Source organism: Erinaceus europaeus, chromosome 6 (genome assembly GCF_950295315.1).
Source record: "Erinaceus europaeus chromosome 6, mEriEur2.1, whole genome shotgun sequence".
NCBI classification, from domain to species: Eukaryota; Metazoa; Chordata; class Mammalia; order Eulipotyphla; family Erinaceidae; genus Erinaceus; species Erinaceus europaeus.
The window spans coordinates 9,083,007-9,101,779 of NC_080167.1; the positions used below are offsets into that span (position 1 = coordinate 9,083,007).

Sequence of the window (18,773 nt, forward strand, 5' to 3'; positions counted from 1 at the left end):
TGCCTGTGAAGCGACCTCCTCCCTCCCCCCCGTAGGCGGAGCTCGAACCTGGATCCTTATGCTGGTTCTTGTGCTTTGTACCACCTGCACTTAACCCACTGTGCTACCACCCTAGTCCTTATATTTCTTTTTAAAGCTAAGATGTGAGTTTTCAGTTGATCCATCTTCTCAGTGTCCAGATTTTTGCTATTAGTGATGTCACTGGTTTACAGAGTTTTCAGGGATACTGAAACTATTAGTGATGTCATTGGCTTAGAGTTTCACACCCACAATCACCTGGGGGACAGTTTGATTCCTATTTTTATTTTGTAAGTGTATTTGCTTGTCATCTATATTCCTCATGAGTGAAACCACCCAGTAGCCATCTTTCACCTCTTACTTCACTGGGCACAGTCACCTCCAGTTCATCCACTTCACCCTGAATATTACAATCTCATTTTTTCAATCGCAGAGTTTTGTTGACTATTATCCATCTGTAAACATCACCAGCCTCACGGGGGAGTATTCCCATCACCCCCCTGAAGAAGCCCAACACCCTGAGTTACCTGTCCTCACTCTCAGCCCTCGTCCCTGCCCACCTTCAGACTCTCCACGCTGCTGACACAGATGTCCTGTGGCCTGGGGATCTGCCTCCCCTCACTTAGCAGCGTGTGTTCAGTTGCCTGTGTTGGAGAACCAGTAACAGGGAGGGCCTCTGCCTCAGTTTACCCAGTCAGCAGTGGGCTCCCTGCCTCTGATGAGCACTGAACACATTTCTGTGTGGACACCATTTTCACGTCTTCTAGGAGTGGGGTCTCTGCTCATCTGTGTGGGGATGGCCAGACTCATTGGTCCACATGCCCACTGGATGCTGTCCGATTCTGGAATGGCCAGAGAGCTGGTCTCTGAGCCCTAGGAGCAGGGTCCCCACCTCCCTCTGCATCTGAGTGTGTGGGGTGTTGGTCAGATTGACAGGCATGGCCTCAGGGCTCCGGCGTGGGGTGGGGGGAGAAGAGCACAGGTCCGGTCTGTCCCCACCTCCCGGGGCGTGAAGACAGCCTGTGTGTGACCACAGCGCCGTCTGACGCCCATCCCTTCGCTTTCCCACTTCTGTCGGAACCCAGCAAGGAGAATTTCAGTAGCATCCCCGACCTGGAGCTCAACCCCATCCGAGCCAAAATCGTCCGTGCCTTCTTTGACAACAGGTGAGTCCTTTCCTGCCAGAGCTGAGGACAGGTGACTGAGGCAGGGATGGCTCTCGGGGCGCCTGTGCTCTGAACACCCCTTGGCTGACGGCGAGGAGCCAGGGACACAGCACCTGGGGCCGAGCCCTTTACCCGGCGCTGAGCTGGGAGTAGTCGCGGGCCTCACACGTGCTCAGCACCACCAAGCAGCCGCCCAGCTGGCCGGCTTTAGCCGTTAGTTAGCTTGATCTTATTGATAGAGAAACTGAGAGGGAAGGAGGGGAGAGAGGCTGAGACACCTGCAGCCCTGCTTCGCCACTTGAGAAGCTTCCCCCTTGTAGGTGGGGGACCAGGGGCTTGAACCTGGGTCCTTGTGCATTGTAATTCCTGCACTTAGCCAGTCGTGCCGCCACCTGGCCCCCTTTGTTTTTATTGTCAGGGTTCTCTTGTTTCTTTTTGATAGGACAGAAATTGAGGGGAGGGGGAAAGAGGGAGAGAGGGGGCACCTGCAGCACTGCTTCGTTGCTTGGGAAGCTTCCCCTCTGCAGGTGGGGACAGGGGCTTGAACCCAGGCCCTGGAGCATGGTAACCCATGTGCTCAACTGGGAACGCCGTCACCCAGCCCCTTCATGTTTTCTGCCAGGGTTTTTGCTGGGGCGTCTCGTCTGCACGAGAAGGCATATGTGTGCGCTCTATACACCCAGGGGTCACCTTTACGTCCTGGAAATTGGGTCTGTGCCTCTCCCCCCATATGTTAAGTTTTCAAAAACTGGAAGATAACTGACTGGGTAGTCCCAGCATCATGGGGAAGTCTCACAGCCCTGGGGAAGCTTTAGTACTGTGGCCGCTCACTGTCTACCTGCGATAAAAAGAATGGAAGAGGCACCTTGGCACCACAAAAATGGAAAAGCCTTGACTAAGTGCACAGACCCTGCCAGAAGCAGGTGGCTGGATCAGGGCCGGGGCCGTGTGGGGGCAGCTCAGGGAGGTGGCAGTGGCCACCGGTGGCCGAGCCGGAGGACTAGGTGTGGTCTGTGGTGACCCAGAGCCCCCTGCCCTCCAGGAACCTGCGCCGGGGGCCCAGCGGCCTGGCCGAGGAGATCAACTTTGAGGACTTCCTGGGCATCATGTCCTACTTCCGGCCCATGGACACGGGGCTGGACGAGGAGCAGGTGGAGCTGTGCCGCAGAGAGAAGCTGAGATGTGCGTGGGGCCCGGGCTGGGGGGCGTCCTGGAGCTCCTCCACAACACCCCAGGGGAGGGGAGGCCCCTACGGACCCCCGGGAGCTGGTGCAGCCGGGAGGCGGCTCGGCAGAGTTCTGGTGCCACCCCGTCCCTCCCGACACCCCCCCCCTCTGCCACTGCCCCCCAGTTCTATTCCACATGTACGACTCGGACAGCGACGGCCGCATCACCCTGGAAGAGTATCGAAATGTAAAGTAGGCTCCCTGCCTGCCCGCCACCCCGCACTGCCGCCTGGAGGCTCCAGGTCACCTACCCCCCCACCCCCGCAGGTGGTGGAGGAGCTGCTCTCGGGGAACCCCCACATCGAGAAGGAGTCTGCCCGCTCCATCGCCGATGGGGCCATGATGGAGGCGGCCAGCGTCTGTGTGGGGCAGATGGTGAGCTTCTGGGAAGTCCCAGCCAGCTTCTGCGAGGCCTAAAGAGGGTGGTGACATCAGCCTGGCTCCCCCTTGCCAGGGTTGCTGGAGGACCCTACTGTCCTGCCAGGCTTGGGGGGCCCTAGCCTGTGGGGGATTCACTGCCATCATGATTCTGTTCTGGGGGTCCCCATCAGGACGCTGGGTCTGGTGTGTGTGAGGAGTATTGGTGATACGGGGGCGGGGGTGTCAGCCTATAGCCTTGCTGATTGCTGGGGGAATGGGGTGAGGGTTTGGGCTGAGCCGGAACTCCTGGGCGCAGGGGGAGCTGGGCTGGGGTCCACCAGACCAGGTGCCGTTCGTTGTGGGGGCTGTTCCCCAAAAGCTCCAGGCACTCCTGTGCTCGCAAGAGTCAGGGTGCCCCTACCTGCAAGGCCTCATGTGCAGCCCAGGAGGGAAGGGGTCTTGTCTGCACCTCAGTCTGTTTGTGTTGGGGGAGGGGGCCGCCGTTCTGTGTCTGGTCAGGCCCTGTGGGGTGGGGGGGGTACAGGGGTTTCCCCAGCAGAGGAGCCTCCCTCAGCAGTGCTGGGGCCTCCTGTCGGGGAGCATGGGGCTCCTACAGGGGGTGGCCTGCCAGCCCCCCTGGATTTAATTACGATCTCCTCTAAACTGCTCCCTCCTATTGCCACCGTTTCTTTAATTTGCTGTGTGGAAAATTGTTGGCAGCTGCTCTGCAGAGAAATCCTTTCTAGCTGGGGAGCCCCAGCAGCTGGGGGGAGGTGCTGGCTGTGTGGAGGGTGTCCCCACCCCGCAGCACAGCACAGTGACAGTCCCCAGCCTGGTGTCCCCCAGAGCCAGCTGCCGACTACTCTAGAGTGGCCTCTGCAGACCTCGCTGGGAGCTGGGCTGCTTGTGGGGTTTGGTGGGTGCTTCCCTCTGCCCTCTGCCCCCCTCCCTGGGACTCTTCTGAGGACCGTGGGGCCACTGCAGGGGCCTCCTCTGTGCTTGCCTGTGCTGTGGGGGCGTGAGAGAAAAAGGGAGAGAGGAGAGAGGAGAGAGAGAGCGAGCCCTGCACCACTCCATCTGTGGGACTTCCCCGGGTGCTGCCCTCAGTGCTCCCATATGGTGCTGGGGCTTGAACCCAGGGCCTCCTTTGTGGTGAGGCCACTCTGTACCCCCACCGCCTGCCATCTTGCTCAGCACAGGTGGGGTTGGACAGTGGGCTTTCCTCTTGCCTGTGAGCCTGTGCCCAAGGGGAGGAGGTGGGCAGTCAGCTGTCAGGGGAAGCGGGTGAGCTGCCTAAGCCCGTGGTCACTGTCCTGCTCCTGACTGTGGCCCTGATGGCCGGTGGGTTGTGAGGGGTCTGAGGTCACGTGTGCCCAGAGCAGGGAAGGGGGCAGCACTGTCTGGGGCTCAGGCTGGGTGTGGGCTCATGGACTCATGGAGGGTTGGGGGTGGCCAAACCCAGCTTTTCCCTGCTGCTGCGACTAGGCTGTTGGGAAGTGGCAGGTGACTCTTGGGGGCCTGGGAGCTGGGGGGTGTGGGGGACAGGGCCCCACCCTTCCACTCCATTGCCAGGTTCTCCCTGGGGACCCTGGAGACCTCCGCCCGCCCACCTTCCACTCCACTGTCAAACCAGTGCGGGGGGTGGAGTTGAGGGTGACTGGCCAGCGCTGAGAACAGTCCACAGCAGGCCTCTTCTCGCTTCCCCATGAGCAGAGCAGCTGGGGCTGGAGGCTCCTCCGGGTCTTCTCAGCCCTGTGCTCTGTCCCCAGGAGCCCGACCAGGTGTATGAGGGGATCACCTTCGATGACTTCCTGAAGGTGAGTGGGAGAGGGTGTGGGCATGGGAGCTGGGGAACCCCACAAAGGGAGAGCAGCAGCTCTGTGGGAAGGGGGCCAGCCCCGGCATCGTCTCCAGGCACATTCGAGCTGGTCTGTCCATCCGCCCATCTCTAATGAGAGGGCCAGTCACATGTGCTCTAAGCTGGCCCAGCCCAGCTCGGGCTGACCGCTCACACCTGGCCCTTCCTGGGGGCCCAGGGCACCTTCTCAGGATCCCCCAGGGCTAGTTGAAAGCAGCATCTTGCCTAGGTGCAGGCAAGGCAGGAACTGAGGCTGCCTTTTAGGGCTGTCCCCATCTCCGGCAGGCTGCTCAACCCTCACCCAGGACTCCCAGGTCCTGGGGACCCCCAGGCGTGGCTCCAGGCCACATCCCTGTCACCTGCTCGTGGGCACCTGTAGCAGGGAGCCCTGAGCACCTGATGACATTGGGGGGGGGGGCCCGAGGTTCTGGCATCTGACCCACCTGCTGGCATCCCCCTCCCCAGCCAGGCCTTGACCCTGTGCCACCTGACCTGTAGCACTTGGGTGTGCAGGGGTCTGTCCCCAGGAGCTCCATTCCCCCTCCAGCAAGGGTCTGCACACAGCCACCCCCATCGCTCTACCCCGAGCATAGGGCACTGAGAGCTGTGACAGTGACTGACGAGCCCTGCACCAAGTGGCCGCCTACTGCCTGGGAGCCCGCAGACCCCATGTCCCCTCCCGAGACACTGGGGTGACGGCTTCACGGCTGCCAGGCTGTGGGCACTGAGGGGCAACAGCCCTACTGTGCTGTCCCCAGGTCCGCAGTGTGATGCGAAGGACTGGGGCGAACTGGTGGGGACAGAAGCCGCTTGCCCTCCTGGCGAGGTTGTCTGGGGCCTGGTGGCCTGCTCAGGGAGGTCAGAGGCCACTGCCTGGGACCCGTCACAGTGGTGGCCTCATGGAGCCCCTCCCACGGCCGCAGCTGTCCCAGGGGTGGGTGACTTCCCTGGGGGGCAGCACAGGTGTGCTGCCTTTTACCTGGGTAATGGGACCGAGGGATCTGCAGGAGAATCACCGAACCTGCAGGGTGGGTGGGTTTTCCTCCTGGAGAATCCAGAGGTCGTAGCCGAAGGAGAAGCAGGAGAAAAGGCCTGGGAGGGAGAAGGCGATGGAAGCTGCTTCCCGACTCAGCCTGAGGTCTCCAGACGCCCATCTCTGGGTGTCACCTGCCGGCACGTGTACATCTGGGTGGTGGCAGGAAAAGGGGTGGGGGGCCGGCCAGGGTTTGTGGACACTCCTGACCGAGGCTCTGGGTCCATCCAGATCTGGCAGGGGATTGACATCGAGACCAAGATGCACGTGCGCTTCCTCAACATGGAGACCATGGCTCTCTGCCACTGACCGATCTGGACACCCCATCCCCCAGGCAGCTCCCTGGGGCGTGGTATGTGGACTCTGCAGTGGTTTTTCTCAAATAAAATAGAGACGGGTTTGGTTATGAACGTGGCTCAGGTCTGTTGTCCCCCGGTGGCCTGGTTGGCCGCATGAGGTTGAGTGTGGGGGCTCCCGGTTGGGGAGTGGGGACCCCTCTCTAGGCTTATGTTGGTTTAGGTTTTCTGAGAGGGCTGGGGGTACGCCAGTCTTCCCAGCCCCTTCTCCCTCGGGATAGGTACTTCCTGAGTGTCCTGCTCACGTGGTGGATGGGAAGGGGACTCTGGTGTCCTCGGCCTTGCTGGCCATGCTTGTGTCCAGCTGAGGTGAGGTGACGCCCAGGTGCTGCTCCCACACCTCCAGCTGTCACTTCCCACCTGGCGACTTGTGGGGTGTCTGGCTGAGGCTCTGGTGCTGTGCTGCTATCGTGTGGACTTGGGCCATGTCCCCTGCCTCCTGCTACGTGTGCTGTGGGCTTGGCTCCCTCTGACACTCGCTGGGTGCTGCCTGCTCAGCCTTGTGTTGCTATGGGTGCCCTATCTCAAGGTCAGGTGTCGGGGCTCAGCAGTGAGGGGCACAGAGAGAGAGGCACAGCCCGTCCGTCCCAGGCCCCTCCCAGAAAGCTGGCTCCTCAAGAGGTTGAAGGCTCGCTCCCGCTCCCACTTTTGTAAACAGCCCAAACTTGGGCTTAACATGTCGGTTCAGTGGAATCCTCTAGATCTGAGGGTGTGATTCTGGGAGCATTAAGGATGAGGGGCTGGGCCTGTCTTTCTGTGCAGGTGGCGAGCAGCCCTGTGCTGTCCCGGCAGCCCGACTGAGGTCGCAGCCGGCCGCTGAGCCCACAGGAGGCAGAGACACCCCCTCTACGGTGGCAGGGGCCCTCAGGGCCATTCCCCAGAGGGGATTCGCAGTGGCATGAGACACACGTGTGTTTTACTTTATTGTTATCAGACCAGAGCCCTGCTCGGCTCTGACTGATGGTGGAGCGGGGACTGAAGGTGGGACCTTGTAGCCTCAGGCAGGAGAGTCTGGCGGAGTCGCGTCCTCTGCCCTGAATGCATGTTTCAGCAGGCGTGTCCCTGTCTTCTGTAAGAACTCTGAGCGCAGTGCACCCGTGGGTGCTGTCAGGAAGAAGCCCTGTGAGCAGTGAAGGAGGTGCTTAGTGGGGGCCGGGCAAGGTGACGGAGGTGGCTCCTGCTTGTGGGGGGTGACAGGGACTCTTGCTTGGTTAGCACCTGGCCTTGGGGCCCTGGCTGGGTCCTGTGGACAGACGGCACGTGGTGGGACAGAGTCCCAAGTGTGCTGGGCACTGTGGGCCATGCGTGTCAGGAGGCTAGTGGCTTGTGGGCCATTGGGCCCGGTGCTCGGGGACTGCGGGGCAGCCTGCCGCCGCTGCTCTCACAAAGACTGGTTTATTTTAACAAGAGGCGGGGTGGGGTGGGGGGGCTCTGAAGAGGAGAGAACCAGGGTGCCACTCCAGCTCAAGAGGTGCTGGGGCTAAGTGCTCACATGTTACCATGAGCAAGGCCCCAGGTTTGAGCCCCTGCTCCCCACCTGGGTCCAGGTGCCTCTGACTCCCCCTCCCCTCTCAATTTCCTTCTGTCCTATCAAATGCAATAGAAAAAGAAAAAGTTGCCAGGAGTGAGGGATTCACCAGGCAGGCACTGAGCCCCGGCTATAATGGCTATAATGCTGGTAGCAGTCAGAAAAAAAAATAATAATGGGGATGGGACTTTGGACTGGCTGTACCACTCCTCTGTCCTGCACTGTGCCCCCCGAGCCCTGGCTGCTCAGACTGGGGGCCAGAGCGTGAGGAGGGGAAGGCAGGGGCCTGCATCCTGCCCACAGGGCACAGCCCAGCTCACACCTGATGGTGCTTGCGCGAGGAGGTGGGTGACAAGGACCTCACCACTTGCCCTACCTCCTGCCTGGGGACGTCCCAGCGAGCCTGCCGCCTCCCTCACCTCCCGGCCCTTGCTGGGTGCCTGGCACAGCTCCGCAGGCCTGGATTTTCTGGGACTTTTCTACCTTGGTTCTTGAAGGAAAGGAAGTTCATTCCCAGAAAGTGCTTTACAAACAGACCTGGCACCCTCCCCTGGGGCTGCTGAGGAGAAGGGTGCCCCCCAGTGGAGGACAGGCCTGAGCCAGTGTGGGTGAGACCAGTGCCCTGGACGAGGGCTGGGGGCTCAGAAGCAGCTCCCACTTCTTGCTGGATGTTGTCGTGCCTGGCGCCAAGGCGGGAGGACATCACCCGGAGTCGCTCATGGCTGGCGGAGCCCCTCTGCCCAGAACCAGGCAAGTAACAGACGTTTGCTAACAGCCTGTCTTCTAGCAGCTGGGAGGGAGTGGGCAGAAAACGGCGTGGGCTTGGTACTTGGATAACCCGAGAGTCGGGCTGGGGAAGCCCAGTGGGTATCTGCAGTGGGCGAGCCCCCCTGCTTCTGGCTTTTTCCCGGGTGCCGGAAGCCGTTGCCACAGCACCAAGGGGGAAGGTGAGAGAGAGTGAGCTCAGCCTCCAGATGTCAGAGCTCATCTCTGGTGGCTTTGGAGAAGGGCTGCGTCAGGGAAATCTAACCAGAGTGGACTCGCCCGCAGCCGCAGCACCATGAATACTGAATAAGGGCCGGGCAAGGTCACAGCCTCCATCCTGGCCAAGCCCCCCTTCAGGGAGGCTAATCCTGCGGCCTGGTAGGTCTTCCTGCTCCGAGTTGGTGGGGTCTCCTGTGCCCACCCCTGCAGGCACTGAGACCTGGGAGGGTTAAAACACCTACTTTGTGGGAGTTGGGCAGTAGCGTAGCGGGTTAAGTGTAGGTGGTGCAAAGATCAAGGACTGGAGTAAGGATCCTGGTTCAAGCCCCCGGCTCCCCACCCACAGGGGAGTCGCTTCACAAGTGGCGAAGCAGGTCTGCAGGTGTCTTTCTCTCTTCCTCTGTCTTCCCCATCCTCTCTCCATTTCTCTCTGTCCTATCCAACAACAACAACAATAGTAACTACAACAATAAAAAGAACAAGGGCAACAAAAGGGAATAAGTAAGTTAAAAAAAACAACACCTACTTTGTGAGCTGACCGTGGGCCACGGTGGGGGAGAGCAGAGGCGGCTGTGTCTCGGGGCCCTTCTGTGGGCTCGTGGTGGTGGGCTGACCTGGGACTGGACGGTGCAGGGCACTGCTCCCCCTCCATTCCGGGTGCTGACGCCTCTTCTGTCTCAAGAGAAGCCACAGGGCAGCAGAGGCCCCGGCACTAAGGGGACTGGACAGGACAAGACAGGCTCAGCCAGGAAGGAAGAGGGAGCCTGCAGGGGCCGTCCACCCACCCTGCTCACAGCAGGCCCTGAACTGTCGCCTGGTGACCATCTGGCCTGGCCTGTCCATGGGGGCAGCAGGCAGGTCTGTGGCTCCCGCTGGCGCTCAGTGACATGTTGGGGCTGGCCTGGCTGTGCCTCTCACTTCATCTGGGGTGGGCTGGGTTGGGCAGAGGGCAGATTCTGGAGGTTGTCAACTTTTCAGAAAGGAACAAAGCCACAGTCAGAAGAGTTCTACCTGGCGGGGCAGGTTCTCAGTGTCTGAGAAACATGACTGTCAGCAGCTCAGGCCTTTGGGGTCTGAGGAGAGGCAGCCTTTCATTGATGCCCTCTGCTCTGGCAAAGGATTCTGAGCTCCTAGGGTCCCACCAGTCAAAACCAGATCTGGGGAGGGGGTTTTGAGTGGGGAGCACTGAGGCTGTGACCGGTCTCTGGTAACTGACCCTTAGAACAGGTGTGGCTGTTACAAAGTAGAAAGCAAAAGTCGCTGTCTCATGACGAGACACCAGCTCTGGGGCTCTTGTCTTTTTAGGGGAGACCCGGGAGTTTGAGAAGTGGAGCTGTGAGCTACAGCAGATCCCCAGCCCCCGGAGCAGCCAGCTGGGACGGCGGTAAGGGGCGAGCAGGAGCTGAGGGACTTGTGTGGTGTACAGCCAGCTCCCCTCACAGCACCGCACTGCGGCAGCCAGGGAGTCGGCACGGAGCAGCTTGTCACCTCCCCGGTGGTCACCTTGCTCCTGCAGGGCAGGGCGAGCTGTGACGTGACATCCAGCTCACAGATTAGCTCCTGCCTCACTGTGCTGAAGCCCAGGGTGCAAGCACCCTGGAGGGCTAGGGGCACGCCACAGAGGGCGGAGCAGTGCTGCAGTATTGCCCGGGGCGTGTGTGCCGTGGCCCCGCAGAGACGTCCAAGAGCAGCCTGCCTTGTTCTGAGGTGTGAGCGTCTGCCCCTCACCACAGCCATTTTCCAGCAGAGACCTTCCTTTCTCTGGTGGGCAAACCAGTCCCGCTCAGGGGACGGTGCTGTCTGTGGCCCTCTCCCCTCAGTACCTTTTAAAACGAGCTGTTTGTCAGATGACTTTGTTTTCACCCTTATTTTAATTAACATCTTCCCTGCTCTAGCCAGCTCGGGTTTTTTCACTTTTAAACTGAGAAAGCCCTGCTCAGCTCTGGCTTGTGGTGCTGGGGATTGAACCTGGGACCGTAGCACCTCAGGAGAGTCTTTCGCAGAACGATGCTGCTGTCTCCCCAGCTCATGCTTTTCCATCTTTACTCCTGTTAAAAGCCAGCCTTACCCTGGGGTATTTGGATTTCCAGGAGCGTGTTTTACTTCCTGGCCCAAGTGTCTACACACGCTGACCTTCTCAGGCTCGTAGACGACAAATCAGTCTCCCGAGGCCTTGGGTCTTCACTGACGTGGCCCCTGGTAATCAGGAACATGGCCTCGGGAGTCGGGCTGTAGCGCAGCGGGTTAAGCGCAGGTGGCGCAAAGCACAAGGACCGGCATAAGGATCCCAGTTCGAACCCCGGCTCCCCACCTGCAGGGGAGTCGCTTCACAGGCGGTGAAGCAGGTCTGCAGGTGTCTGTCTTTCTCTCCTCCTCTCTGTCTTCTCCATTTCTCTCTGTCCTATCCAACAACGACAACAACAATAATAACTTCAACAATAAAACAACAAGGGCAACAAAAGGGAAAAAATAAAAAAAAAAGGAACATGGCCTCGAAGTGACTGTACAAATATATAATTGTAAATAAACCACAGTGAGAGGCAGGAGCAAAACAGCCCGCCACACCAGGCTTATGTTGGGGTCTCACACCCACCACTGAGTCCTTGACCTCAGATCCAGAGGACAGTATCGCTGGGGGGAGAAGGCTGGAGACTGAGTCACTGGTGTGCAGGATAGAGGACACGAGCCGGCTCTCCGGGGGCAGACGAGGGAGGGACGGGGTCACCTCAGCGCCCACCTTGCCCCCCTAAGCGCTGTCGTAGGGAAAGGCAGAGGCGAGGTCGTAGCTGTAGCTTGCAGGGGTGTCGGGGGACGAGCGGCAGATGGGGAGGACGCTCTGGAAGGCCAGCCGGTCCACCGCGAACTCGTAGGCGTGGATCAGCCCCCGGTGCCTGGGGAGAGGGGGGCACAGGTGAGGGAGGGTGACTGACTGACTTTCAGGGAGCTGCGGGGGTGGTGTACACCCACCTCCTGTGCGTGGAGAAGCTGTCCAGCTCGGCGCTGCGCACCACGCGCTCGTAGGGCACGTGGGCTGTGATGAGGCTGTGGCTGCTGAAGGAGATGTGGCGGACGGGGTGTCTGCAACACAAGGGCGAGGGCTCCTGTCAGGACAGAACCACGCGAGCACAGCCCCAGCCAGGAGCTGTAGGCAGATGAGGTGAAGACTCCTCATGTAGCACAGTGGCCATGCAGAAGCCTGAGACGCCACAGCTTGTGGGTTCAAACCCCGGTCCCGTCAGGAGCCAGAGGTTAGCACTGTTCTGGTGGTGGGGAAGCAGGGCAGGGAGCCAGACTCCAGCCCCTGTTCCCTACTCGCAGGAGGGAAGCTTCGTGAGCGGTGCTGCAGGTGTCTCCCCTCGCCCCCAATCTGAAGTGTAGCCGTGTGTGTGGAGGACAGACACACAGCGTGGAAGCAGGACTGAAGGCTGGGCCTGCACCGCCTGCCAGATCTCACAGGAGCTTGGAAGAGGATGAGGGCAGGACACAGCAGGTGAGGCTCCACCAGGTTCTGGTGAAAGCGACCCGACCTTATGAGGGACAAGCCCCCAACCAGTAGTGCCGAGGAAGAAGCGGGAGGGTGAACGGGGGGGGGGGGGGGGGGGGCACTTCTGGCTCCCCAAAGTGAGGCCCAAAGCCCCTGCTACAAGCAAAAGGCAAATAAATCTCCCGGAGGCTGAGGGTGAGCTTTGGCGCCACCTGGTGGCTGCTCAGTGTATCACCACAAGTCTGGAGAGCAAGCTGGCTGCAGCGCTCACCACTGGCTTCCACAGGAAAAATCCCTTCACCTCAGGCCTAGTGGACTTCAAACGAGGACGGGTTTGTCATGACTTGCAGGCCAGGCATCTGTGAACTGTTCTCAAGACTATTTCATTTTTTTTCTCTGCTCAGTTCTGGCCTAAGCTGGTGCCGGGGTGGAGCCGTCTCTGAGCATGGTGGGCGCACGGCCCCTCAGCCTGCACTCTCGACACTTCCTCCTGGAGGTTCAGGGGCGGATATTCTTACTCCGCCTGAGCTGGGTTTACACACCCGAGCCTCAGTTTCCCCACGTGAAGGAGCAGCCCTACCTGGAGTGCGCCTCCCACAGCTTCTGGTTCGTGCGGTAGTCCCACACCGAGACCAGGCCCTCCTCCCCACCGCTGACGATTTTCCAGTCGTCCATCTGCACTGCGGAGACTCCAAGCTGGTGCGCGGACAACGACAGGGCGATCTTGTCGGTGCGCAGGTCGTGGATCCTGACCCTGGGGGCAGGGCCAGACGGAAAGCCAGTGAGTGGCAGGTGGTCCTGGGGGCGCTGCTTCCCTCGCACAAGCTTTTTCATCTTGCCTCCCGGGTTACTGCTGGGGCTCAGTGCTGGCACTGTGCACCCACTGCTCCAGGAGGCCTTTTTTTAAAAAAAAAATTGGAATAGGACATAATTTGAGATGGAAGGGTAGAGAAAGGTATCTGCAGACCCACTTCACCACTTGTGAAGCAACACTCTGCAAGTGGGGAGCTGGGGGCTCGAACCAAGATCCTTGCACGGGTCCTTACACTTTGTACTATGTGTGCTTAACCGGCGCACCCCCCCCATTCCATGGAAGTCCTGGAGCTCACACCCACGTGTCTGTGCAGGAGGTACAGTCACACAAAAGGACAGTAAATTCATCTAGCAAACACAACTTGTACCACTGCACACAGACACACTCTGGCGGGGCAGGAATTTGGGACCAAGTGTCCCCTTAGCCTAGAGGCTTGAAACAATTGCTTGCCTGTGACTTGAATCCACAACTTCTTTAAAAGCAGTTTTCCCACAAGTGCATGCAGAATTTCCATGTAGGGATAACTAAGATGAGATGGAAATCTTGTAGCCATTAGAAATATCAAGTGCGGGGGTTGGGTGATAGTGCACTGGATTAAGTGCAAGGATCCTGGTTCGGGTCCCCAACTGCAGGGGAGTCGCTTCACAGGCAGTGAAGCAAGTCTGCAGGTGTCTCTTTCTCTCCCCCTCCTATCTGTCCTGTTCAACAACACTACCAACAACAAAGGGGAAAAATAGCCTTCAGGAGCAGTGGATTCCTAGTGCAGGCGCTGAACCCCAGCAATAACTCTGGAGGCAAAATAATTATATATATAATCAAATGTTTCTGAGATATGCTACAAGTCAAAAAGATCAAGACTACTCCTGCCTTACAGACCTCCCGCCCCCAGGATGCTTACTGCATATAATCTCAAGACACAAAACACCACGGATCCAAAACATTCCTTGTCCTAAACCCTTATGAGATTTTACCCCTTTGTGTTTGAAAGCTTAGTACCTGCATATCAGATTAAGTCATGTCTTTATTTTAACAAAAGTCAGAGCTGACACCAGCCAAAAGAGCCCCAGGAGGCAGCACAAACCTCTGGGTGACATGACATGCGCTAAGGGGACAGATATCTTCAGGGAGGCCTGTGCAGGAGATGGGGCCCTACGTGCAAAGCTCACCTCTATGGACACGAGTGGGGTGGTTTAGTAAAACTCAGAAAAAATGAATCTTATTTCTTTTGTAAATAAAAGCTCTTCAGTACATTCAGTTTAAGTTATTCAGGCTTACTATGTGAGTCAAATAACCAACTTTCTAGAAAGAGTTATTGAAACTGACCCTAATAACTTAAAAAGGGAGAAACAGTAAAACAAGCAAACTGAGGAAGAGCCCAGTGAGCAGAGCAGTAGGCACAGCAAAAAGACAACTGCAGCTCTGCCTGGAATGCGTCTGCGAAGGAGACACACCACGTGCCTCTGGGTCACGTCACGTCTGCGTCACATTAGCACCACGGCAGTGGGGGGTACAAGTCCAAGATGATTCCAAAGCAAGTGCACATCACTGCTGGAAACTATCACTCATGTACAATCACTAGTTTTAACAACATGACTGAAGACCCCACACTTCCAACAACGGCGAAAGATCCTATAACTTAGTGTTCTACCCACGCAGAACAATAGTGGTCTGTCTTTAACCAGAGCACTGCTCGGTGGTGGTGGTGGTGCTGGGGCCTCGGGCGTGAAGTTGTCTGCATAACCACGAGAGCTCCCTGGCCTCTACAAAGGTCTTGTAGAACACAGCCATGCAGAGCGCTTAGTGTCTTCCTCTGTGGAGAGGAAAATCAAAGGCAAAATGTCAGCGAGGAAGGCTAGTTTCTTGTTTCGTTTTTAAAGCCCTTCACACTGATATGGATCGTTGTCAATATTAAAATGAGGGAAAAGAAAAAGCAGTTCACAGAAAAAAATAGTAATGGCTTTTAAAGAGAGAAAATAGCAGATGAAGCCACAGTCCATTCCGCCCAGCGGATATGAGCGGGTGACCAGCACGGCGAAAGCTAGGCCACCTCTCCGCCCAGAGCCGCACCTGTGGCGCTTACCTTGGCGCTGTCTGTACAAGGCCGCGGGCATTCGCTCAGCAGTGGCAGACAGCTGTTGACCCCAGAACAGAACAAATCTGGTGTAAGGATCCCGGTTCGAACCCCCAGCTGCCTGCCTGCAAGTGAGTCGCTTCACAGGCGGTGAAACAGGTCTGCAGGTGTCTATCTTTCTCTCCCCGTCTCTGTCTTCCCCACCTCTCTCCTATCTAACAACGACAACATCAATAACAACAACAACAACAAAAAACCACCTTTTACATGCACTGCTGAGCCCGCAAAGTAAGCGACTTCCCCAGGGCCTGAGCTGAGAACCAGCCTGGAGAGCGTGAGGTGCGATTTCGGCTGTGTGTGTGTATTTGTGTGTTTGTGTGTTGCTGGCAGGTGCCAGCCACAGCAAGTGACGGGTCCATCTTAGCGCAGGCAAGAGACACGACGTGGGAGCATCCGCGGAGGAGACGGAGTGAGGCTCCTGCTATATTATAGCCAGGCCGTTGATGAACCCAGTACATGTAAACAGTCCCCGAAACTAAATTCATTATGTAGGGCTAGAAGCAGATTAGAGAACGAATTTCAGAATTAAATATTACCTAGAATGAAACAGCTGTGTGTGTGTGGGGGGGGTGCTAAAAGACAAGAAGGGAACGGACGACTCAGCATTCCCCAAGTCCTGCCAGGAGGGAAGCAGCACAGAGCAGGCAGAGGTGCGTCACTGAAGCAGCTGCTGTTAGGGGTTTCTTCCCAGACTGGAGGGAGGCAGGCACACTCCGTGAGCACTACTCAACATCAAAACTATTCCTCAGAGTGAATTAAGTGGGACAATGAGGAAGCAGGTCTCCAAAGCAGCCTGACGGAAGAAAGCATTATTAACTAAGGGGCTGCCAGGCTGCCAGGCAGACCAGGGCACTCAGAGCGGGCACGAGTCTGAAAGGCTGTGGAGAGGTGGGCGCCCAGCTCACCAGGGCAGGGTGAGGGGTCCCCCAACAGCGCCCCTCCCCCCACTTTGATTTCTGTCGACTACAGACATGCCCCACTGGGGGGTGGCAGCGGCAGGACAAGGGAGAAAGAAAAGAGGGACTTTCCTTTCTGTCCTGCACACTGCCGTAGTTGTGTGAGGGACAGGAGCGCCTTCAGGACTGGGAGATGGCGCAGCAGGGAGAGTGCACACCTTGCCATGTGTGGCATCTCTTCCTCTCAGTGTAGAGAATCAACCTCCTCTGAGGCTGGGAGGCTGTTTCTAAGCAGGGGCAGGGCCTGGGCATTGAGTCACTCTTAAGTTGCACAGATACTCCCACAAGGAACCCTGTGTCATCTGTGGAACGATAGTTTCTACATGGCTTAGGTAACGGACATAAGCGTGGAGTCAGGAGTCAGGAGCGCAGAGGCTGGACGCGGACACCAGGCAGCGCAGGCTAATCAGGGGCTCCCTCCCTGACCACACCCGGGTTACCCCTGCCCTCCGCTTCCTGTGAGGGAATTGGGGTGCAGAGAGAACATGAAACGGACTTGGGAAACGAAGGTCTCCCCTCAGCATTCAGCATCATCTCTAGGCACCTGTGGGTAAGAGAACTGAGGCTGGGGGCGGGGGGGCACAGAAAGGGGCCGGTGGGTGAGGGTGCCGCACCAGAGGGCCTCAGCAGGGTGGGGGTGTCCCACGCACTCTGCGATGTACGCAGGGCGTTACGGTCTCTTGCTGCTGTGACTTGCACAAAGTCCTCCTCTGCTGAATATTTATACTTGGTAATTTACAGTTTGGCTGTTAAGGAGACAAAGGCAAACACAGATTTGGTCCAGAAGTTCAAAGTTTGCCATCTGTTTTGCTATTGTATTTAGATACCAGCACTGGTGGTTTCAAAGAAAATAAACATACCCAGAGATCCAGCTCGCTTGAATTTCTGTCACTGAGGAAAGCAAAAGTGGGCCCAAGCAGACTGGCTTCTCCCCTCCGGAAGGAAGCTGCGCCCGGGGACACCTCCCCCGCGGCCGCTGCACTGACCGAGGACGGACGACAGGCCCAGGTGCCCCAGGGGCCGGTGGCGTCTGCCTCAACAGCTGACGGCTCGCCGGCCTGGGCCGCGGCTACCCTGGCAGCGCCCATCACCTCGGCATGCAGATTCAGCATGCGGTGCTGGGAAACAGGTAGCACAGCAAATGGGCACAGAGAGATGCCAAGACAACTGATTCCAAGGACAGACAGAAGCCAACGGTAGACACTGCGAATCCCCATCCAGCGAGGATTTCATCAACTTTGCCTGCTGAAAAGAAAAATAATTGGTCTGAAAACTGTAATTGTATTATGTTTAATATTCATGGTTGGGCTTGGAGGGCTGTTCCAACACTCCCTCGCTCCAGCCCCGCTCTAATGAAAACCACACCACAGGAGTCGCTCTAACCCGCCAATGCAAACAAAAGACACCAGGGCCTTCCAAAGACTCCAGCAGAGGAGCAGTGGCTGATGGGCAGACGCTGGAAGCGAGAGGGAAGCAGCTCAGGCTGCTCCTGTGCTCAGAGCTCTGAATAACTCATTACAACACTTGCAGATGGAGCAGAGACGCCCTTTACGCTGCCTGCTGCCTGCTGCCTGCGCTCACTCTAGCGGCGGGAGCAGGGCCAGAAGGAGTGAGTGCCGAGGCTCTGACTGGGGCCAGGGGCGGGCCTGCTCCCATTAGATCGGTGTGAACTGGACTGATGGGTGAAGGGGCAGCCCACGCAGACTCGGCTCTGTGTTCCCATCAGAGGGCCCTGACCTTCGGCTATATATCTACCCGGGGAAAAGGAGACCTTAAAAAAAAAAACAAAAAACAGCCAGGGAGTTGGGTGGTAGCGCAGCGGGTTAAGGCTCAAGGACCGGGGTAAGGTTCCCGGTTCGAGGGGAGTCACTTCACAGGCAGTGAAGCAGGTCTGCAGGTCTCCCCCCCCCATCTTCCCCATCTCTCGCCATTTCTCTGTCCTATCCAACGACGACTTTAACAACAGTAACTACAACAACAATAAAAAAACAAGGGCAACAAAAGGGAAAATAAGTAAATATAAAAAAACAGCCACATTAATCACAAGACTGGTATTTTTTTTTTTGTTTTTTAGGAGATCAATACGTGGTTGTGTCTTGTCTCACCGAATATGGACTGTGAAGGAGGGTCTTAAATATTATGCCAAGGTCAGTAAGCACACCTGTGTAGCACTGAAGGTGGCTTTTCGTGAATGAGTCACTTCACTGGTGACCAGACAACATTTTCAGGTAAAATTGCCCATTTAATCGACCTGGGCTATGCGCAGAGCTCTCTAGATGCTAACGTGCAGCTCTGGACTGGTGTGATCGTGCCGCGCAGAGCGGCGAGCGCCTTCAACTGGTCACGCCAACTGTCTCCTCTGCTGAGCAGCACTGGATGGCTCTGGCGGCTGCCAGGCCACGGCAACCAAAACAATGATGCACGTGAGCTCAGGCCCTGGGGACAGTGCGCTGATTAAATAACATTTAAACATTTTAATCAGGTGGATGGATACACCTACAAAAATCCCTCTTTTTACAGCCAATTTAATGGGAATTCTCTTTCTTTTTCTCTTGCCACCAGTGCTGGTGCTGGGGCTCTGTACTATGATGCCACTCTTCCTGGCAGACATTTTTTCTTTATGGACAGAGGATGAGCGGTAAAGTGGAGAGAGGAGAGATACTGCTGCTCAGGAAGGCCCCCCCCCCCCCCAGGTGCCCTCATTGTGGTGGCCTGGGGCTTGAGTTTGCAGTGGGTGAGCACCTGCCGGCCGGAGATTAGTCTGCTGGAGGAATGAGAGAGGAGTCTCTTCAGCAGGGCTGTGCTGGGTCAGCCGGACTCATCTTACCTCAGACTTGGAACTCCAGATGAACCACAGAC

The 18,773-nt window shown here is 57.5% G+C and overlaps 2 protein-coding genes and 1 long non-coding RNA gene across 4 annotated transcripts in view; 2 read left to right on the forward strand and 1 right to left on the reverse strand.

Annotated features, from left to right (window-relative positions):
• The window catches only part of TESC (tescalcin), a 36,469-nt gene extending 30,398 nt beyond the window's left edge, over positions 1–6,071 (forward strand). Inside the window, exons 3-8 of the mRNA XM_007528741.3 lie at positions 1,104–1,184; positions 2,227–2,366; positions 2,536–2,597; positions 2,678–2,785; positions 4,540–4,587; positions 5,893–6,071. Of these exons, the coding sequence (XP_007528803.1) occupies positions 1,104–1,184; positions 2,227–2,366; positions 2,536–2,597; positions 2,678–2,785; positions 4,540–4,587; positions 5,893–5,970 (517 nt within the window). The 3' untranslated portion in view covers positions 5,971–6,071. The remainder of the gene's footprint in view (positions 1–1,103; positions 1,185–2,226; positions 2,367–2,535; positions 2,598–2,677; positions 2,786–4,539; positions 4,588–5,892) is intronic.
• A 4,956-nt stretch (positions 6,072–11,027) lies between these two features.
• The window catches only part of FBXW8 (F-box and WD repeat domain containing 8), a 118,956-nt gene continuing 111,210 nt past the window's right edge, over positions 11,028–18,773 (reverse strand). For both annotated transcript variants that reach the window (XM_060193025.1, XM_007529353.3), the window contains 3 exons: positions 12,594–12,767; positions 11,497–11,607; positions 11,028–11,420 (listed from right to left, as the gene is read on the reverse strand). In XM_060193025.1, coding sequence (XP_060049008.1) covers positions 11,256–11,420; positions 11,497–11,607; positions 12,594–12,767 — 450 coding nt within the window. In that variant the 3' untranslated portion in view covers positions 11,028–11,255. The remainder of the gene's footprint in view (positions 11,421–11,496; positions 11,608–12,593; positions 12,768–18,773) is intronic.
• Positions 11,607–14,364, forward strand: LOC132539083 (uncharacterized). The gene is made up of 2 exons (XR_009550386.1): positions 11,607–12,019; positions 12,418–14,364. It is a non-coding gene; the product is annotated as an uncharacterized LOC132539083 (long non-coding RNA).